This window comes from Pezoporus flaviventris, unplaced genomic scaffold (assembly GCF_033815535.1).
Source record: "Pezoporus flaviventris isolate CSIRO_AGI_PZ_B2104156 unplaced genomic scaffold, CSIRO_AGI_Pfla_v1 ptg000009l, whole genome shotgun sequence".
NCBI classification, from domain to species: Eukaryota; Metazoa; Chordata; class Aves; order Psittaciformes; family Psittacidae; genus Pezoporus; species Pezoporus flaviventris.
This window is the reverse complement of record NW_026892557.1, coordinates 930,690-945,054: the sequence shown is the minus strand read 5'-3', so window position 1 is coordinate 945,054 and position 14,365 is coordinate 930,690. Positions and strand designations below refer to the sequence as shown.

The 14,365-nt window shown below is 51.6% G+C and overlaps 1 protein-coding gene and 1 long non-coding RNA gene across 8 annotated transcripts in view; one reads left to right on the top strand and one right to left on the bottom strand.

Moving 5' to 3' along the window:
• The window catches only part of DISP3 (dispatched RND transporter family member 3), a 132,295-nt gene extending 126,649 nt beyond the window's left edge, over window positions 1-5,646 (top strand). For 6 of the 7 annotated variants that reach the window (XM_061450093.1, XM_061450090.1, XM_061450087.1 and 3 more), the window contains 6 exons: window positions 346-472; window positions 1,619-1,764; window positions 2,089-2,248; window positions 2,633-2,746; window positions 3,714-3,880; window positions 4,149-5,646. In XM_061450093.1, the coding sequence (XP_061306077.1) occupies window positions 346-472; window positions 1,619-1,764; window positions 2,089-2,248; window positions 2,633-2,746; window positions 3,714-3,880; window positions 4,149-4,511 (1,077 nt within the window). In that variant the 3' untranslated portion in view covers window positions 4,512-5,646. Of the gene's footprint in view, window positions 1-345; window positions 473-1,618; window positions 1,765-2,088; window positions 2,249-2,632; window positions 2,747-3,713; window positions 3,881-4,148 lie in introns of those variants that run through there. The other variant, XR_009742823.1, reaches the window with a different exon arrangement.
• LOC133267656 (uncharacterized) lies at window positions 5,290-7,813 on the bottom strand. The gene is made up of 3 exons (XR_009742824.1): window positions 7,686-7,813; window positions 7,233-7,317; window positions 5,290-5,395 (listed from the first exon to the last, which is right to left on the bottom strand). It is a non-coding gene; the product is annotated as an uncharacterized LOC133267656 (long non-coding RNA).
• Window positions 7,814-14,365: the final 6,552 nt, after the last annotated feature.

Genomic DNA, 14,365 nt, shown 5'->3' with positions numbered 1-14,365 from the left:
GTGGGCACAAAGCTGGAGCACTGCCAGGCATTCAGAGCTGCTCCTTAGGCAGACCCTAATGGTATGGGGCACGGTGCCTGTTCATTTATCAGTGCTTCTGCCACACTGCCTGACTTTTGGGGGAACACATGTAGTTTCTTCCTGTGTTATCACATGTACTTTCTTCCCGTGTTATCTAGTAAGGCAAAGATGTCTGGTGGGCTTTTCCACCATACAACCTGTGGTCTGTGTAAGCTAGTCCCAGGCTGTGTAGCCAGGAGAGGTTTCAGCTTCTGCCTTCTCGTGCCAGTTGCTGTGTATCTGCCTCACATGTGGTTCTCTTGTCGTTGTGTCTCCTTGTGAAAGGGCAGCGTTATCTACGATGACAGCTTTGACCTCTTCAAAGAGATTGGCAACCTGTGCCGCCTCTGCAAAGCCATCGCCAGCAACACGGAGCTGGTGAAGCCAGGAGGGGCTCAGTGCCTGCCCTCTGGTAGGTAGGACCAACACCAGCACAGGGTCATTAGGGAGATCCTGGGTCCCTGGGTGGAGACTGGTTCTCACCCTCCAGTCTGAGGAGTGTGGCTGCTGAGGGCTTTTAAACATTTAGATCTGGCTTGATAAAGCACGGAAAGGAAAGGGGAGGTACCAGTCAGTAGTGGATACAGGCAGTGCAGGGAGGAGAGGCATTTCTTGGCAGTCAGCTCTCCTCACCTGGCTGCAGCATAGCTCTCTACCTGTTTCCACCTGGCTTAAGTCACAGCTCCCATCTCCATGAGCCATTCACCTCGTGCTTCCATGCGCTGTGCCAACCATTTTGGGGATGAGAAAGACAGAGTGAGTGGGACAGGAATGTCATCTCTGCTTGCAGCAGTATTTGTTTGGGCTGGGGTCCTCAATAGCAAACCAGAAAGGGTGGCTGCTTCTTGCTGCCTCCTTTTCTTCCACAGCAACTTTACCCTTCTAGAACAGGCCCCTGGTCATGCTTTCTAGGACATAAGAGAAATGGTCTCTTAAACTCCAAAGACACTGGGCATATTCTTCAGGATTTAATCCAGTGTAAAGAAGAACAGCATTGCATCTGTTCTTTCCAGTCATAGGTATTGTTTGTGATACAGCCTTTTGGACAAGTAAATATCTTCTCAGTAGCTCCTGAATAACATCAGATCACTCCTGATCTCATTGGGATGAGGCCATTCACTGCCCCTGTGGCTTCTAACCAGTGACTGTCTCTTCCAGCTTCAGAGGTCACAAGGCTGTGGAGATGAGTCTAGGAAGTGTATACTGGCTTCAGCCAAAGTCATTCCCATGCCTGGAGAAGATCCCTGCCAGGCCAGGCAGACAGCTCCTCAGTGCCTGCTGTTTGTACTGCTTCTGACAGCTGGGGACAAACAGCAGCAGTGGTGGTGTCCTGTCCAGTGCTGATGGCACAGAGTGCCTTTTCAAGCTAGCAGCAGCTGAGCACTCTGGTGCTGAGACCTCAGGGGCTTTGGCAGGGGGAAGCAGCTGCTGGCAAATGGGGCCTGCATCTCTTGTGTCCGTTTTTGGTTTTGGGGTGTTTTTGTGGGTCGGGTTCTCCCCCTGCTCTAGTGTGCTTCCTTTCCCTGTCCTCCATCCCTTGCTTTTTCTTTCTCTCCAGGTTACAGCATCTCGTCCTTTCTGCAGATGTTGCACCCTGAGTGCAAGAACATCCCCGAGCCAAACCTGCTGCCTGGACAGCTCTCTCATGGGGCAGTGGGGGTCAAGGATGGGAAGGTGCAGTGGATCTCCATGGCATTTGAATCGGTGAGCACATGGCATCATCATCTATCCTTCTGAACAGTTACTTCATGTTATTTCTGGGGGTTTAGCTCTGCTCCTTCTACTCTGGCTACTCATTTGCAGCCATAATGTAGTGTTTGTGCCTTGTTGCAGACAAACGTCTGCACTCACAGGGTGGTAGAAGTGGCTACTTATGCCACAGCTTGCTCTTACCATGGGAGTGCAGGCAAAGAGCTCATGGCAGATTAGCCACTGCAACTCCAGCTGGTTCATTCTACCTCTTCCCTTACAACACATACACTGCCCAAAAGAGCAGGACACGAGAATAACATGTTCATCTTGTTACAGACAACCTACAAAGGGAAATCTTCCTTCCAGACGTATGCTGACTACTTGAAATGGGAGACGTTCCTACAGCAGCAGCTCCAGCTCTTCCCAGAGGGCTCTGCTCTCCGGCATGGTTTCCAGACCTGTGAGCACTGGAAGCAGATCTTCATGGAGATCATAGGCAAGTGACTGCCATGTTTCAGTCCCTGAGGAGCCCACGCTCTCTGATACATCCTCATTGCACACTCCAACCCATCTGATGGGCACATGTTGTATCTTCAGTCCCTTACCATTGCTGTGCAAACTCGTACAGCCTGTTTCTGCTCCAAGCAGAGTACACTGTCAAAATCCTAGGCAGAGCCTAGGGAAATAGAGGAGGGAAGGAACTCTACCCTGCTGATGGGAGAGACAAGAAGCTGATCACCAGCTTTCCGCTTTAATCTTCTCCTTCCCGTGTTCCCCAGTGGGAGTCCCTGCCTGACTTGTTGCTAGCCAGGGACATGGTGCCTTTCTCAGCCCAACTGTCACCTTCCAGGAGTCAAATTAGGTGGCTCTTCTCTTGCAGGAGTGCAGAGTGCCCTGTACGGTCTCGTCCTCTCGCTGGTTATCTGTGTGGCTGCAGTAGCAGTGTTCACCACTCACATCCTCCTGCTGCTGCCAGTGCTGCTCAGCATTCTAGGTAAAATCACATCTCCAATGTATTAAGCTTTCCCTTTGCCTGAAGTTGGTGGGTTGTGGCACTGCTGAATCTCTGCTGATTTTAACTGAGTTGTTCTTACTCTGAGTAAGCCTTTTTGGCTTTCCAGGAGCTAGTCCTGGAAGTACCCAGGTGAATGGGAGGAACTCCACAAATGCACACTGGGAAAGATTTGTGTGTCTTAATTCCCAGTGTGCTTTATCTACACAATCCCTTCAGTTTGTTTAAGTAAGGGGTTTAGCAACACAAATGCCATCCCTGCCTGTTATGTATAATAATGTGATTAAGTCCCACATGCTCTGAATCACAATTGCACTACTTCCTAGGGATCTGCACCACGGCTGCTGTTTCCAAGCAGTGGGAGATTTGAAAAGCTGAATATTTTAGTGGGTTTGTTAGTATTTGAAGCAAATGTGTAAATAGTTCCCTCTCCCTGGCTGGTGATTTGACGAGATTGTGGTTTAAGTGTGTTGCTAAACTTTGCAGTTGAAAAATCAAATCTGTCATTTTGAAACCACTTTAGGCTCCCACACATGGCTCACAAACGTCACTCTTGCCTTTAAGAAAAGCCTGTGTGTGAGCACAGCCTATGTGTAACTCTAGCAAGCAAAACTAAGGGCCCTCTTTCCTGCAATGCACACATGCACACTTGCCTGGGCTTGGATTCATAACCCTTAGTCTAGATTGGCATCAGTCTGTCAGTTTTGCCACAGCAGCCCCTTTTCATGTCCCATGTCAATATCTCCAGCAGGTCCCTTATTGAATGGCCCCTGTGGCAATAGAAGGTGAGGAAGTGTTTGCAGGGAGCATATAAAGGATTTGGACAGGCTAGAATGCAGAACTGCAGGGGTAGGATCCCAAACACCCCAGTGACTGACTTGTATCAATAGGGCTTGGGCAGCAGTCCCAGACTCCTTTAAATGTGCCTAACACGATGTTTTTCACACAGGGGTGGTCTGCCTGGTGGTGACCATCATGTACTGGTCTGGCTGGGAAATGGGTGCTGTGGAAGCCATCTCCCTCTCCATCCTTGTTGGCTCCTCTGTAGATTACTGCGTGCACTTGGTGGAGGGCTACCTGCTGGCAGGGGAAAACCTGCCACTGCACCAAGCAGAGGTGAGCTCTTTCCTTCCTATAGCCTTTTATCCATTCCCTTTATGCCCTCTGTGCCACTTGCCTGTGATGCAGGACCTCGAGCCCGATGGTCAAGAGGGGACGTGCCTTGCCACCCTCACAGCATGCCCGGAATGCTTGCTGCTTGTCCAGCTTGACTGGTCAGAGACCGATGTGCACCTGAGTACAGTCAACCCAGCTGAGGGGGCAACCCTCAGCGCAGCCCCATGTGCTTGTCCCCACTCCCCCTAACGCCGCTGTCCCTCGGCAGGACCCCAGAGCGTGCCGCCAGTGGAGGACAGTTGAAGCCGTGCGTCACGTGGGGGTGGCCATCGTCTCGAGCGCCGTCACCACCGTGATCGCCACCGTCCCGCTCTTCTTCTGCATCATCGCCCCTTTCGCCAAGTTTGGGAAGATCGTGGCCCTCAACACGGGAGTCTCCATCCTGTACACGTTAACTGTGAGCACAGCCCTGCTGAGCATCATGGGGCCCGGCACCTTCACCCGCAGCAGGACTTCCTGCCTCAAGGCTGTGGTGGGGGTGCTGCTTGCTGGCCTCCTGGGTCTATGCATCTGCCTCGTCCTGCTGAAGAGTGGATTTAAGATCCCTCTCCCCAATGGGACAGCCCTGTAGACCCTATGCCAAGAGCCATGTGCTCTGTCCTCTTGCTCCCTTTCTTTTTTCTTTCTTTTTTTTTTTTAAAGGATATTTTTTGTAAGAAAAAGAGGAAAAAAGCCCTAAAAAAAACCCAACACCCTTTTTCCAGAAGTCTTTCAACTCCAGATGCACTTTATTTTCTAATGGGTTTTGCTCTAAACTTGTATTTATTTTGGGTAGTGATGGATGATGGACAGTGAGGGCTGTCCAGCAGATGCCTCAGCCTGTGAGGAGGAGGAGAAGAGGTCTCCTCTCAGTTTTCTTTCTGCTTTGCTTTTCTTTCCTTTTTTTTGTCTCTCTTTTTTTAATGAAGAGTTTTCTGGAACGGCAAAGCTAAAAGGGGAGAAGTTGGGAAGGCCATCTGATCCCTTTCTAAACCCTTCCCTCTGTCTCTCCCCTTGGTCAGCACTGCAACATGACTCTTGAGGTGATGTCCTATCCCCATGCCAAGCCTGTGCCTCATTACCCAAGCCTTGGGAAACAGCAGTGAGCTGTTGGACGGGCCTGGGAAATAGGTTGTCTGGACCCCTTTGCTGTGCCCTGTGCCCAAGCTAAACCAGCACTGAACTTGATGCAGAGGAGCTCTTATCATGGGATTGTCATTGTGGGATCTGAAGTAGAGATGTTGGGTGGCACCACCTGCTTTCCTCGTATGTGGAGGGTGTCAGGATGCATGGCTTTCCCTTTCTTTCTGAAGGGACAATGCACCTTTCTCTGGAATCTCTCGGGTCTGTGAAGAGCCACCAGGAAAGCAGTCAGTGCCCTCAGCAGCCTGCCCTCATCTCCCTCATCTTGGTGTTCTTTAGGGTAGAGAGAAAGCAGACAGCCTTGAGGCCCCTGCAGAGCCTTTTAGTCTTAACCTGAGGATAGAATCATAGAATGGTTTGGGTTGGAAAGGACCTTCAGATCATCCAGTTCCAACCCCCAGATGAGCTTTAGGATGACCCTCTGTTTTGAAGACATGAGGGCAGCAGAGCTTCAGCCTGCAGCTGCTGCCTGCTCAGAGCAGATGGTTTATATTATAGTAAAATGAAGTCACAAACTGCTGCCATTAACAAGTACATTTTAAGCATCACTGATTCTATCATATTTTTAAAATTGAAATAGCTAAGTGTGTGTATTGATATGCAGCACATCTGGCCCTTGGCAGAAGAGGAGGGGTTGGGCCCACTTGGAGATGCATTAAACATTATTTACAGGGATGCCAATAGAGGGGGGTGGACAGAAAGCAGCCTGACTTCATTTGTTTGCAGATATCATGTCCCTAGTGGCTTTGTATTCTCTGTCTGGATTGACCCCCCCTTTTTAAGATGAGAATTCCAGGAAGCCCATCCCCGTTGTCAGCCAAGTTCTGAGGGCTGTGCTGCTGAGACAGACCAGCAGCTGCTTCTGCTTGGCTCAATGCATCCCTGCTCTGATCCCTGCCTCAATGCATCCCTGCCCTGATCCCTGCCAGTCTTATACCTTCACGTCATGTCATTCCTGTGAGACTGGATTAAATGTTTGTCCTTAAAGGAGGTTCCCCAAGGTGTCAGCTGGAGAAGAGTGCCAGGACAGGACTCTTGTTGATGCTAGGGGCAATCCAGAGCAACCCTGCTGCAGGCAGTGAGGGTGGTGAGAGCACGAGCAGAACAGACCTGGTTTCTTCACCACCCCATAGTGCAGCTGAGTTACCCTTTCCTGCAAAGTGTGAAATGTTCCTTGGCACCTACCCCTGATCTGCACCAGCTCCTTCATAATGAACCCTGTGGCCGTGAATAAAGGGCTCTGGGAAGGGGTTTTGGCTATCCTTAAGCTGTGCTGCTATGTGCACGGTTCAGCCCCAGCACTGATCTGTAAGCCAGGCTTTCACCTGTCCTCCAAAGTGAACCGCTGGCAGTGTCCTCAGCACTGTGAATGGCAGCAACCACAGAGAGCAGTGTGGCTGTGTGGGTGCTGCAGGGGTGAGAAAGGTGGCCCTAGCTGCTGCTAAGGGTGCTCTGGCTGGTGGCTTGACCTGAATTTAGCTAATGCTTCCAATTCCTTGGAGTGATTAAATCTGATGGATATTTCCAGGTCACCAGAGAAGAGAGTAAGGTGCTGTCTGCACCCTTAGAGGCAGTTCCTTCTTCTGAGAGCATGAAGAAACCTTGAAAGGCCTTTAAGACAAGGCATAGATGTGCTTTGAATCGTGCAAAGTTTAAAGCTCATTTAAGCCCCTGGTGTTCTATGTTATAAAAAGGCTCTGTAAACCCCCCTGCCCCCAGAGTGATTCTGAACACACCATGCTGGGACCATGCATTGAGCCACTCTTGGAAGGCAAAGATTAATTTCAAAGTAGCAGGAAACCTTTTAAGTCTCTTGGGTCTGATCTGGCAGGGTGTGATCCACAGACAAAAATAGCAGAGTTCTTGGCACCTGACAGGATCTGTCCTGTTTTCCAGACAGGCAGGGGAAAAGGACAAGTTATCATATTCCCTCCTCCTCTCTGCCCAGCCCAGGCTCACTCAGTGCAGAAGGGCTTGCTGGTATTAGCCATCAAGGCATCACCTTGCCTTTGTTTGTGGTACTGGGAGAGCCATGGCTGAAGCAATTTAGAAAGGAAAGTGACAAACTGAGGTAAGTGTAGAGCTGTAGCAGATGCTTCACAAAAGCATAGTGAGGAGATCATGCCCCTCCAGCAAGGAAACTGAAGTAAGGAGAGGAGGAGGAACTTACACCAGACTGTAGCAGAATGGTGGAAGAGCCAGGAGATGATCCTGGGTAATCTTCTCACTGCCAAGACTCACTGGATGTTGGTAACCTGAAAATGTGATTGAATATAGTCATAACACTTGTCTTAAGATCTAGCTAGCCATTTGTCCCATCACTATTTTACAGCTCTGTGTTCAGGGTAGCTGGTGCTTTCTCCATCTACCATGGAGTGAAAGAGGCTTAAAGATGGGGTCCAGCCTTCTTCAAGCATCTGTGGAGACAATAACTCAGTAGCAGGTGTGTACATCCATCTCCATGTAGGCAGCATCCTCCTTGGAACTAGAAAACACTCATAAAATTATAGAGGTAAGAAAATGGATGGGTTTATCTGAGCAAATGTGAAGGTGGGGCTGACAGCCCTGCTGGGAGTTGGTGCCCTGAGGCAGATGCTTGTAGCAATAAAACACGAGGCCTCACCTGTCTGGCACTGTTCTGGGAGCAGATGCTTGCCCTAAATTAATTCATCCCGTATCTCTGCCTCTGTTCTTTCTGTCATGACTGCTCTGTTTCCCAGACCATCTCTTGGGTCCTGTTTTGCTTAGCAAGAATTAGCCCTCTCTGTGGTAGATTCTCGTGCCTAAGGTGCTCACAGAGTCTGGACTGAACTGGCTGAAGATTGTCTCAGGGAGAATTTCTCAGGCAGAGGAAGGTTGGGAGTTAAAATGTTCCATATGAAGCTGTCAGTTTTGATGGATTTAAACAGTAGAGTACAGCAGACCAGCCTTACTTGAAAGAGAATGCTCTGATTTTTCTGTTTCAAAACAATCTTGCTGCAATTAAAAAGAGAGGTACCCGATTTCTCAGTTATGGCACACTGCAAGGGAACATTTCTGTTAACTGCCCACTCCTTTATTTCTACTAAATCCTGTTTTGAGGGTTGCATTCTGAAAAGTTGATGGTAGTGTTTCAGGATGGGAGTCATGCTGGAACTCTGTGGTCTCCTAGAAAACAGAGCAGGTCCTTTCCTGAGCATCAGCCCTCGCCCTGCCAGTCCCAGAACACTGCTGCCCAGTGCTGAAACACTGTGATACATGCACAGAGCTGGTGTTGCTGTTCTTTGCCTTCACTGGAGCTGCTGACTGCATCCAAGGCTCCCCATGGCTGTGGACACTGGGGGGGGAGAGTCTCTGCTCGCAACAGCCATGTCAAAATCAGGTGGCAGTGTTCAAGGCCAGGCTGGGCAGGGCTTGGAGCAGCCTGCTCTAGTGGAAGGTGGCCCTGCCCATGGAAGGCAGTTAGAGCTGGGTGATCTTAACGTCCTTTCCAACCCAAACCATTCCATTTCATGACTTGAAAAATCAGTGTCAGTAAAAGGAATAGACCCTGGTCTCCTCACTCTGTTTCTTTATGTTGTAGGGCCTCTTGAGGTGCTGGATTCAGGGGGGGTTCTGTAAGGCAACTGGGGCATCAAGTGTGGCCACTGACCTCAGCAATGCCAAAGCTGCAGATCCCAAAAGAGGATCAGTGGCTGAGCTGGGCTGTGTTTCTCAGTCCCTGCTGGATCTGAAACTATGCCAGAGCAAAGGCAGCCTGGTCTCCCCAAGGAGAAGGACGTGTGGCATGCTTACAGTTACCATACCACTGATACAGCAGTCTGGATGCAGTGGTCTCCAGAGGGTCCTGGCTTTGTCTCTGCTGGAGCAAACTGGGATATTGCTCTGTTGCATCTAATTCTTTTAGCTTGTCCTGCACTGACTTCAGGCTCTTTAGAAAAGACAGGCCTGGCAGGCAGGGCGGGGGAGTTGCCCTTTATGTTAGGGATAGGCTGGAGAGTATGGAACTCTGTCTGGGGACAGGTGAGCAGTCCACAGAGAGTTTGTGGGTCAGGGTTAAAGGGAGAACAGCAATGGGAGACATTACTGTGGGGATCTGTTACAGACCACCTGATCAAGGAGAACCTGGGGATGAAGCACTCCATAGACAGATAGGAAAAGCCTCACGCTCGCAGGCCCTTGTTCTCATGGGTGACTTCAACCACCCTGACATCTGTTGGAAGGACAGTACGGCCCGGCACAAGCAATCCAGGAGGTTCCTCGATTGTGTGAAAGACAACTTCCTTCTGCAAGTAATAGAGGAGCCGACAAGGAGAGGTGCCGTGCTTGACCTCGTGCTCACCAACAGGGAAGGGCTCGTTGGAAATGTGACGCTCCAGGGCAGCCTTGCATGCAGCAATCATGAGATGCTCAAATTTGAGATCCTCAGGACAGTGAGAAGAGCGTGCAGCAAGCTCACTGCCCTGGACTTCAAGAGAGCAGACTTTGGCCTCTTCAGGAACCTGCTTAGGAAGGTTCCATGGGATACTGCCCTAGAGGGCAGAGGGGCCCAAGACTGTTGGTTGATATTCAAGGATCACCTGCTGCAAGCTCAGGAGTGTTGCATCCCAACCAGAAGGAAGTGCAGCAGGAGGGCCAGGAAACCTCTTTGGATGGATAAGGAGCTCCTGAGGAAAATTAAAATGAAAAAAGAGGCTTATAATAAGTGGAAGCAAGGACAGGTGGCATGGGAAGAGTACAGGGATGTTGTCCAGGAAGCTAGGGACCAGGTTAGGAAAGCTAAGGCCCAGTTAGAATTAAACTTAGCTAGAGTTATTAAAGATAACAGGAAGGGATTCTACAGGTATGTAGCAAATAAAAAACAGACTAGGGAGAATGTAGGCCCCCTCAGGAAGCTCTCAGGAGAACTGGCTACACAGGATTTGGAGAAGGCTGAGGTTCTGAATGACTTCTTTGCTTCGGTCTTCACTGGCAAAGGCTCTGACCACACCACCCAAGTCTTGGAAGGCAGATGCAGGGACTGTGAGAATGAAGACCTTGGGCCCACTGTAGGAGAGGATCTGGTTCGAGACCATCTTAAAAATCTGAATGTGCACAAGTCCATGAGTCCTGATGAGATCCATCCGCGGGTCTTGAAGGAGCTGGCCATCATATTTGAGAACTCATGGCAGTCAGGTGAAGTTCCCGATGACTGGAAAAAGGGAAATACAACCCCCATTTTTAAGAAGGGGAAAATGGATGACCTGGGGAATTACAGACCAGTCAGTCCCACCTCTGTGCCTGGCAAAATCCTGGAGCAGATTCTCCTGCATGGCATGCTAAGGCACATGAAAATGAACAAGGTGCTTGGTGACAGCCAGCATGGCTTCACTAAGGGGAAATCCTGCCTGACCAACTTGGTGGCCTTCTATGACGGGGCTACAGAACTGATGGATAGGGGTAGAGCAGTACCTGGACTTGTGCAAAGCGCTCGACACTGTCCCACACGACATCCTTGTCTCTAAATTGGAGAGACATCAATTTGATGGATGGACCACTCGGTGGATAAAGAACTGGCTGGATGGCCGCACACAAAGAGTTGTGGTCAATGGCTCAATGTCCGGCTGGAGACCAATAACGAGTGGTGTCCCTCAGGGATCGGTGTCGGGACCGGTCTTGTTCAACATCTTCATTGCTGCCATGGACAGTGGGATTGAGTGCGCCCTCAGCAAGTTTGCCGATGACACCAAGCTGTGTGGTTCGGTTGATACGCTGGAGGGAAGGAATGCCATCCAGAGGGACCTTGACACGCTTGTGAAGTGGGCTGATGCCAACCTCATGAAGTTTAACCATGGCAAGTGCAAGGTCCTACACCTGGGTCAGAGCAATCCCAGGCACAGCTACAGGTTGGGCAGAGAAGAGATTCAGAGCAGCCCTGAGGAGAAGGACTTGGGGGTGTTGGTTGATGAGAAAATGAACATGAGCCATCTTCAGTGTGCACTTGCAGCCCAGAAACCAACTGTATCCTGGGCTGCATCAAAGGGAGCGTGACCAGCAGCTCAAAGGAGGTGATCCTGCCCCTCTACTCTGCTCTTGTGAGACCTCACCTGGAGTATTGTGTGCAGTGCTGGGGTCCTCAACATAAAAAGGACATGGAACTGTTGGAACAAGTCCAGAGGAGGCCACGAGGATGATCAGGGGACTGGAGCTCCTCCCATATGAAGACAGGCTGAGGAAGTTGGGGCTGTTCAGCCTGGAGAAGAGAAGGCTGCGTGGAGACCTCAGAGCAGCCTTCCAGTATCTGAAGGGGGCCTATAGGGATGCTGGGGAGGGACTCTTCATTAGGGACTGTAGTGATAGGACAAGGGGTAACGGGTTAAAACTGAAACAGGGGAAGTTTAGGTTGGATATAAAAAGGAAATTCTTTCCTGTAAGGGTGGTGAGGCACTGGAATGGGTTGCCCAGGGAGGTTGTGAATGCTCCATCCCTGGCAGTGTTCAAGACCAGGTTGGACGAGGCCTTGGGTGAGATGGTTTAGTGTGAGGTGTCCCTGCCCACCTCAGGCAGGGGGGTTGGTACTAGATTATCTTAAGGTCCTTTCCAACCCTGACTATTCTATGATTCTATGACTTTTCTTACAGAGCAGCCTGCCCTACTGGAAGATAAAAGGGATTTTATTTAACCCTGTGGCATGTATCAATCCTCCCACACTGTCCATCAAGGAAGCTGTGCTGAGTGATTTGCAGGACAAGTTCAGCTTCTTTGTTACTTCCAGAATCACCCCTCACCCCAAACAGCATACAAGCCATAGGTCACAGGCTTTTCAGAGGCTGCTGCTAACCAGTACTCAGGGTCCTGGAGGTAAAAGTCTTTCAAGGCCTGTCTCCATCCTGAGGATGCTGTTGTTTGGCTGTTTGGCTTTCCTCTCCTTTGGGGATGGAGGCAATGGCCAGGACCAGAGCATCAAGCGCATCTGCAGCAAGGTTTGCAGGGGGAAGCAGAAGAGAACAAAGGGGAGGGAGGATGGCCCAAAAGCCAAGGGGAGGAGAGGTGTGAGCACCACAAGGACAGAGGGAGGGCACTGCTGTTTCACCACGTTGTGTGCAGACCTTAGAGTGTCAGTTCTCAGAGTGATGTAGCACAATTCCCAATGTACATGTGTTACTTTTGTAAGTCGTCTCCTTGCCCTCACTATTTTCAGTGTTTCTTGATTTTTGGAGACTGTTGTAAATAAAAGATTTTGACATTCGCACGTTTGGGTCCCTCGCTCATCACCACGTTACTGCTGCAGTGTAAACGTAGTGCTGGCCAGAGCAACACTGACACATTGTGCAATGCTGTGGGGATGAGGCCACGTGCACAAGATTGGCTGCTCCTGCTGCTGAGATCAGGCTCCTTGAAGCCATTTACCACATCCAGAAAAGCTGATAGTCTGGAAAAGCCAGCTCAGGCTTCCACAGAGAGCTGCAAGAGGAGGTTTAGCCAAGTCTTAGGGAGGCCTTTTACTCCTCCATTCCATACCGTGCTTCTTCCAGTACATGAAGATTGCACTCCTGCAATGACTCCACGTGAAGGGGATTCATCTGCCTGCTCCTTGGTCAAGGTTTTGCCTCTCTGTCTTTGGCTGGCAGCAGCCAAGTGCTACACTGCCCATCGCAGGGCCATGCTGAACCGATGCATGCGGAGGCCAGCAGCAGGATAGGAGGAGGATGAGGCATTCACCCCTCTGCAGCCATGCTGAGTGAGGTTTGCTCCCCATACCCTCTCATTTGGGTGCGCTTGTCGCTACTTGGCTACGCCGCTGCTGGGATGGGGACCACCAAGCGCACATCACAGCAACAGCTTCTCATGTTGTCACCTCTATGGATGAGGGCAAAACTACTGGTGACATCCCATTGTAGTGAACACCAGGAAGGCCAGGGTCATATTCTGATGAGTAAGAAAACACTGCAGTATCTACAGAAAGGAGGAATGCATTCCCTTTAATGAGAATCTGGGCATTGCAGGTTGGGGGGGGGGGGGGGGGGGTATGCTCAATCCTGCTGGTAGGAAGTTGATGGGCAAGGCTGGGGTTGGCTTCCAATTTGTTCCCCTTCCCCAAGAGCCGGCACAATGGGCTCTGTGGACCACAGGGGCAGCAAGTGTTTCCTTCTGCAGGACTGAGGCACCCGCTGGCAGTGGTGAGTGAGAGCCCAGGGCTGCCAGAGGTGGGGATCGGGGTGCCCTGGGGTATGGCAGCGATGGGCAGTGATTCCATAGCCTTCCTTCATAGAAGGCTGCTGGGCTGAGGAAGGGTTTGGACCAGGGGAAAAGGATTCTGAGGATGGATTACACGGGGCAAGAGCTGCTCACTGTTCATTTCAAGCTGGCAGAGATGGGGAGGAATTGCGGTTCCATCTGAGGGAGCCTGTCCATGCAGGGCTGCTGGCCTGTGCTAACATGGATGGTCCACGCCAGAACTGCTGCCTGCGGCTCGGCACAACCCCATCGCTTCTTCCAGGTGAGTGAGCTTGGTGTGAGGTCTTCATCACACACAGCTGTGGCACACTGAGGTCTCCATCACCTCCCCATTGCCCCATCAGCACTGAGGGGCTCTACCTGTGCCCTTCTCCCATGGGCTCCTTCCCACCCAAAACCAACCCCCGGCTCCAATTCTGTGGGAACAATCACCTCTGAGGAGCCCTTATGGCACCCATCCCTGTGCCTCTGCCCCTGCCAGCCTCCACGGGAGCCGGAGGGCTGGGGCTCACCCGTGCCCCTTGTTCTGGGCGGGGGAAGGCTCTAACATGGCTGAAGCTCCGTGAGGGGAAGCGGGCGCCTCACGAGCGGGCTCAGGGGCAGCCGTTACCTCCTGAGGGCGCCGTTAAGGCGCGGCTGAGGGGAGCCCTGAGGGGAACCGCGACGGGACGGGACCGGGACGGTGTCGGGCTCGGCTCGGGTGAGTATTTCCCCCTCCGGGGTCTGCCTTCTCCACTGGACCGAGCTGAGGAGCGGCCTCAGCCCTCGGTGCCGCCCTGAGGCGCTTCACGAGGGGGGATTCGGCTCGCTCCGCCTCCGAGTACCGCTGGACCCGCTCCATGCCCGGTCCCTCCTCCCCTGCGCTGCAGGGGATAACAGCACCGAAACAGGGAGCTTTGAGACGTGGCTCAGCTGCTCCGAAGGCAAAGCGAGCCCTCTGGGGTTTTCTCCCGGTGGTTTTCTCCCCCGTGCTGTGCCCGCTGGCTCTCGCCTGCCCTCTCGAAGCACCCTAACGGTGCCCATGGGGCACTGCTCTGTGTCGAGCAGGTCTGGGGCTCGTTTCTGTGCGGCCCCGCAGCTCGTTACCCGTTTCCGAGCAGCTCAGGA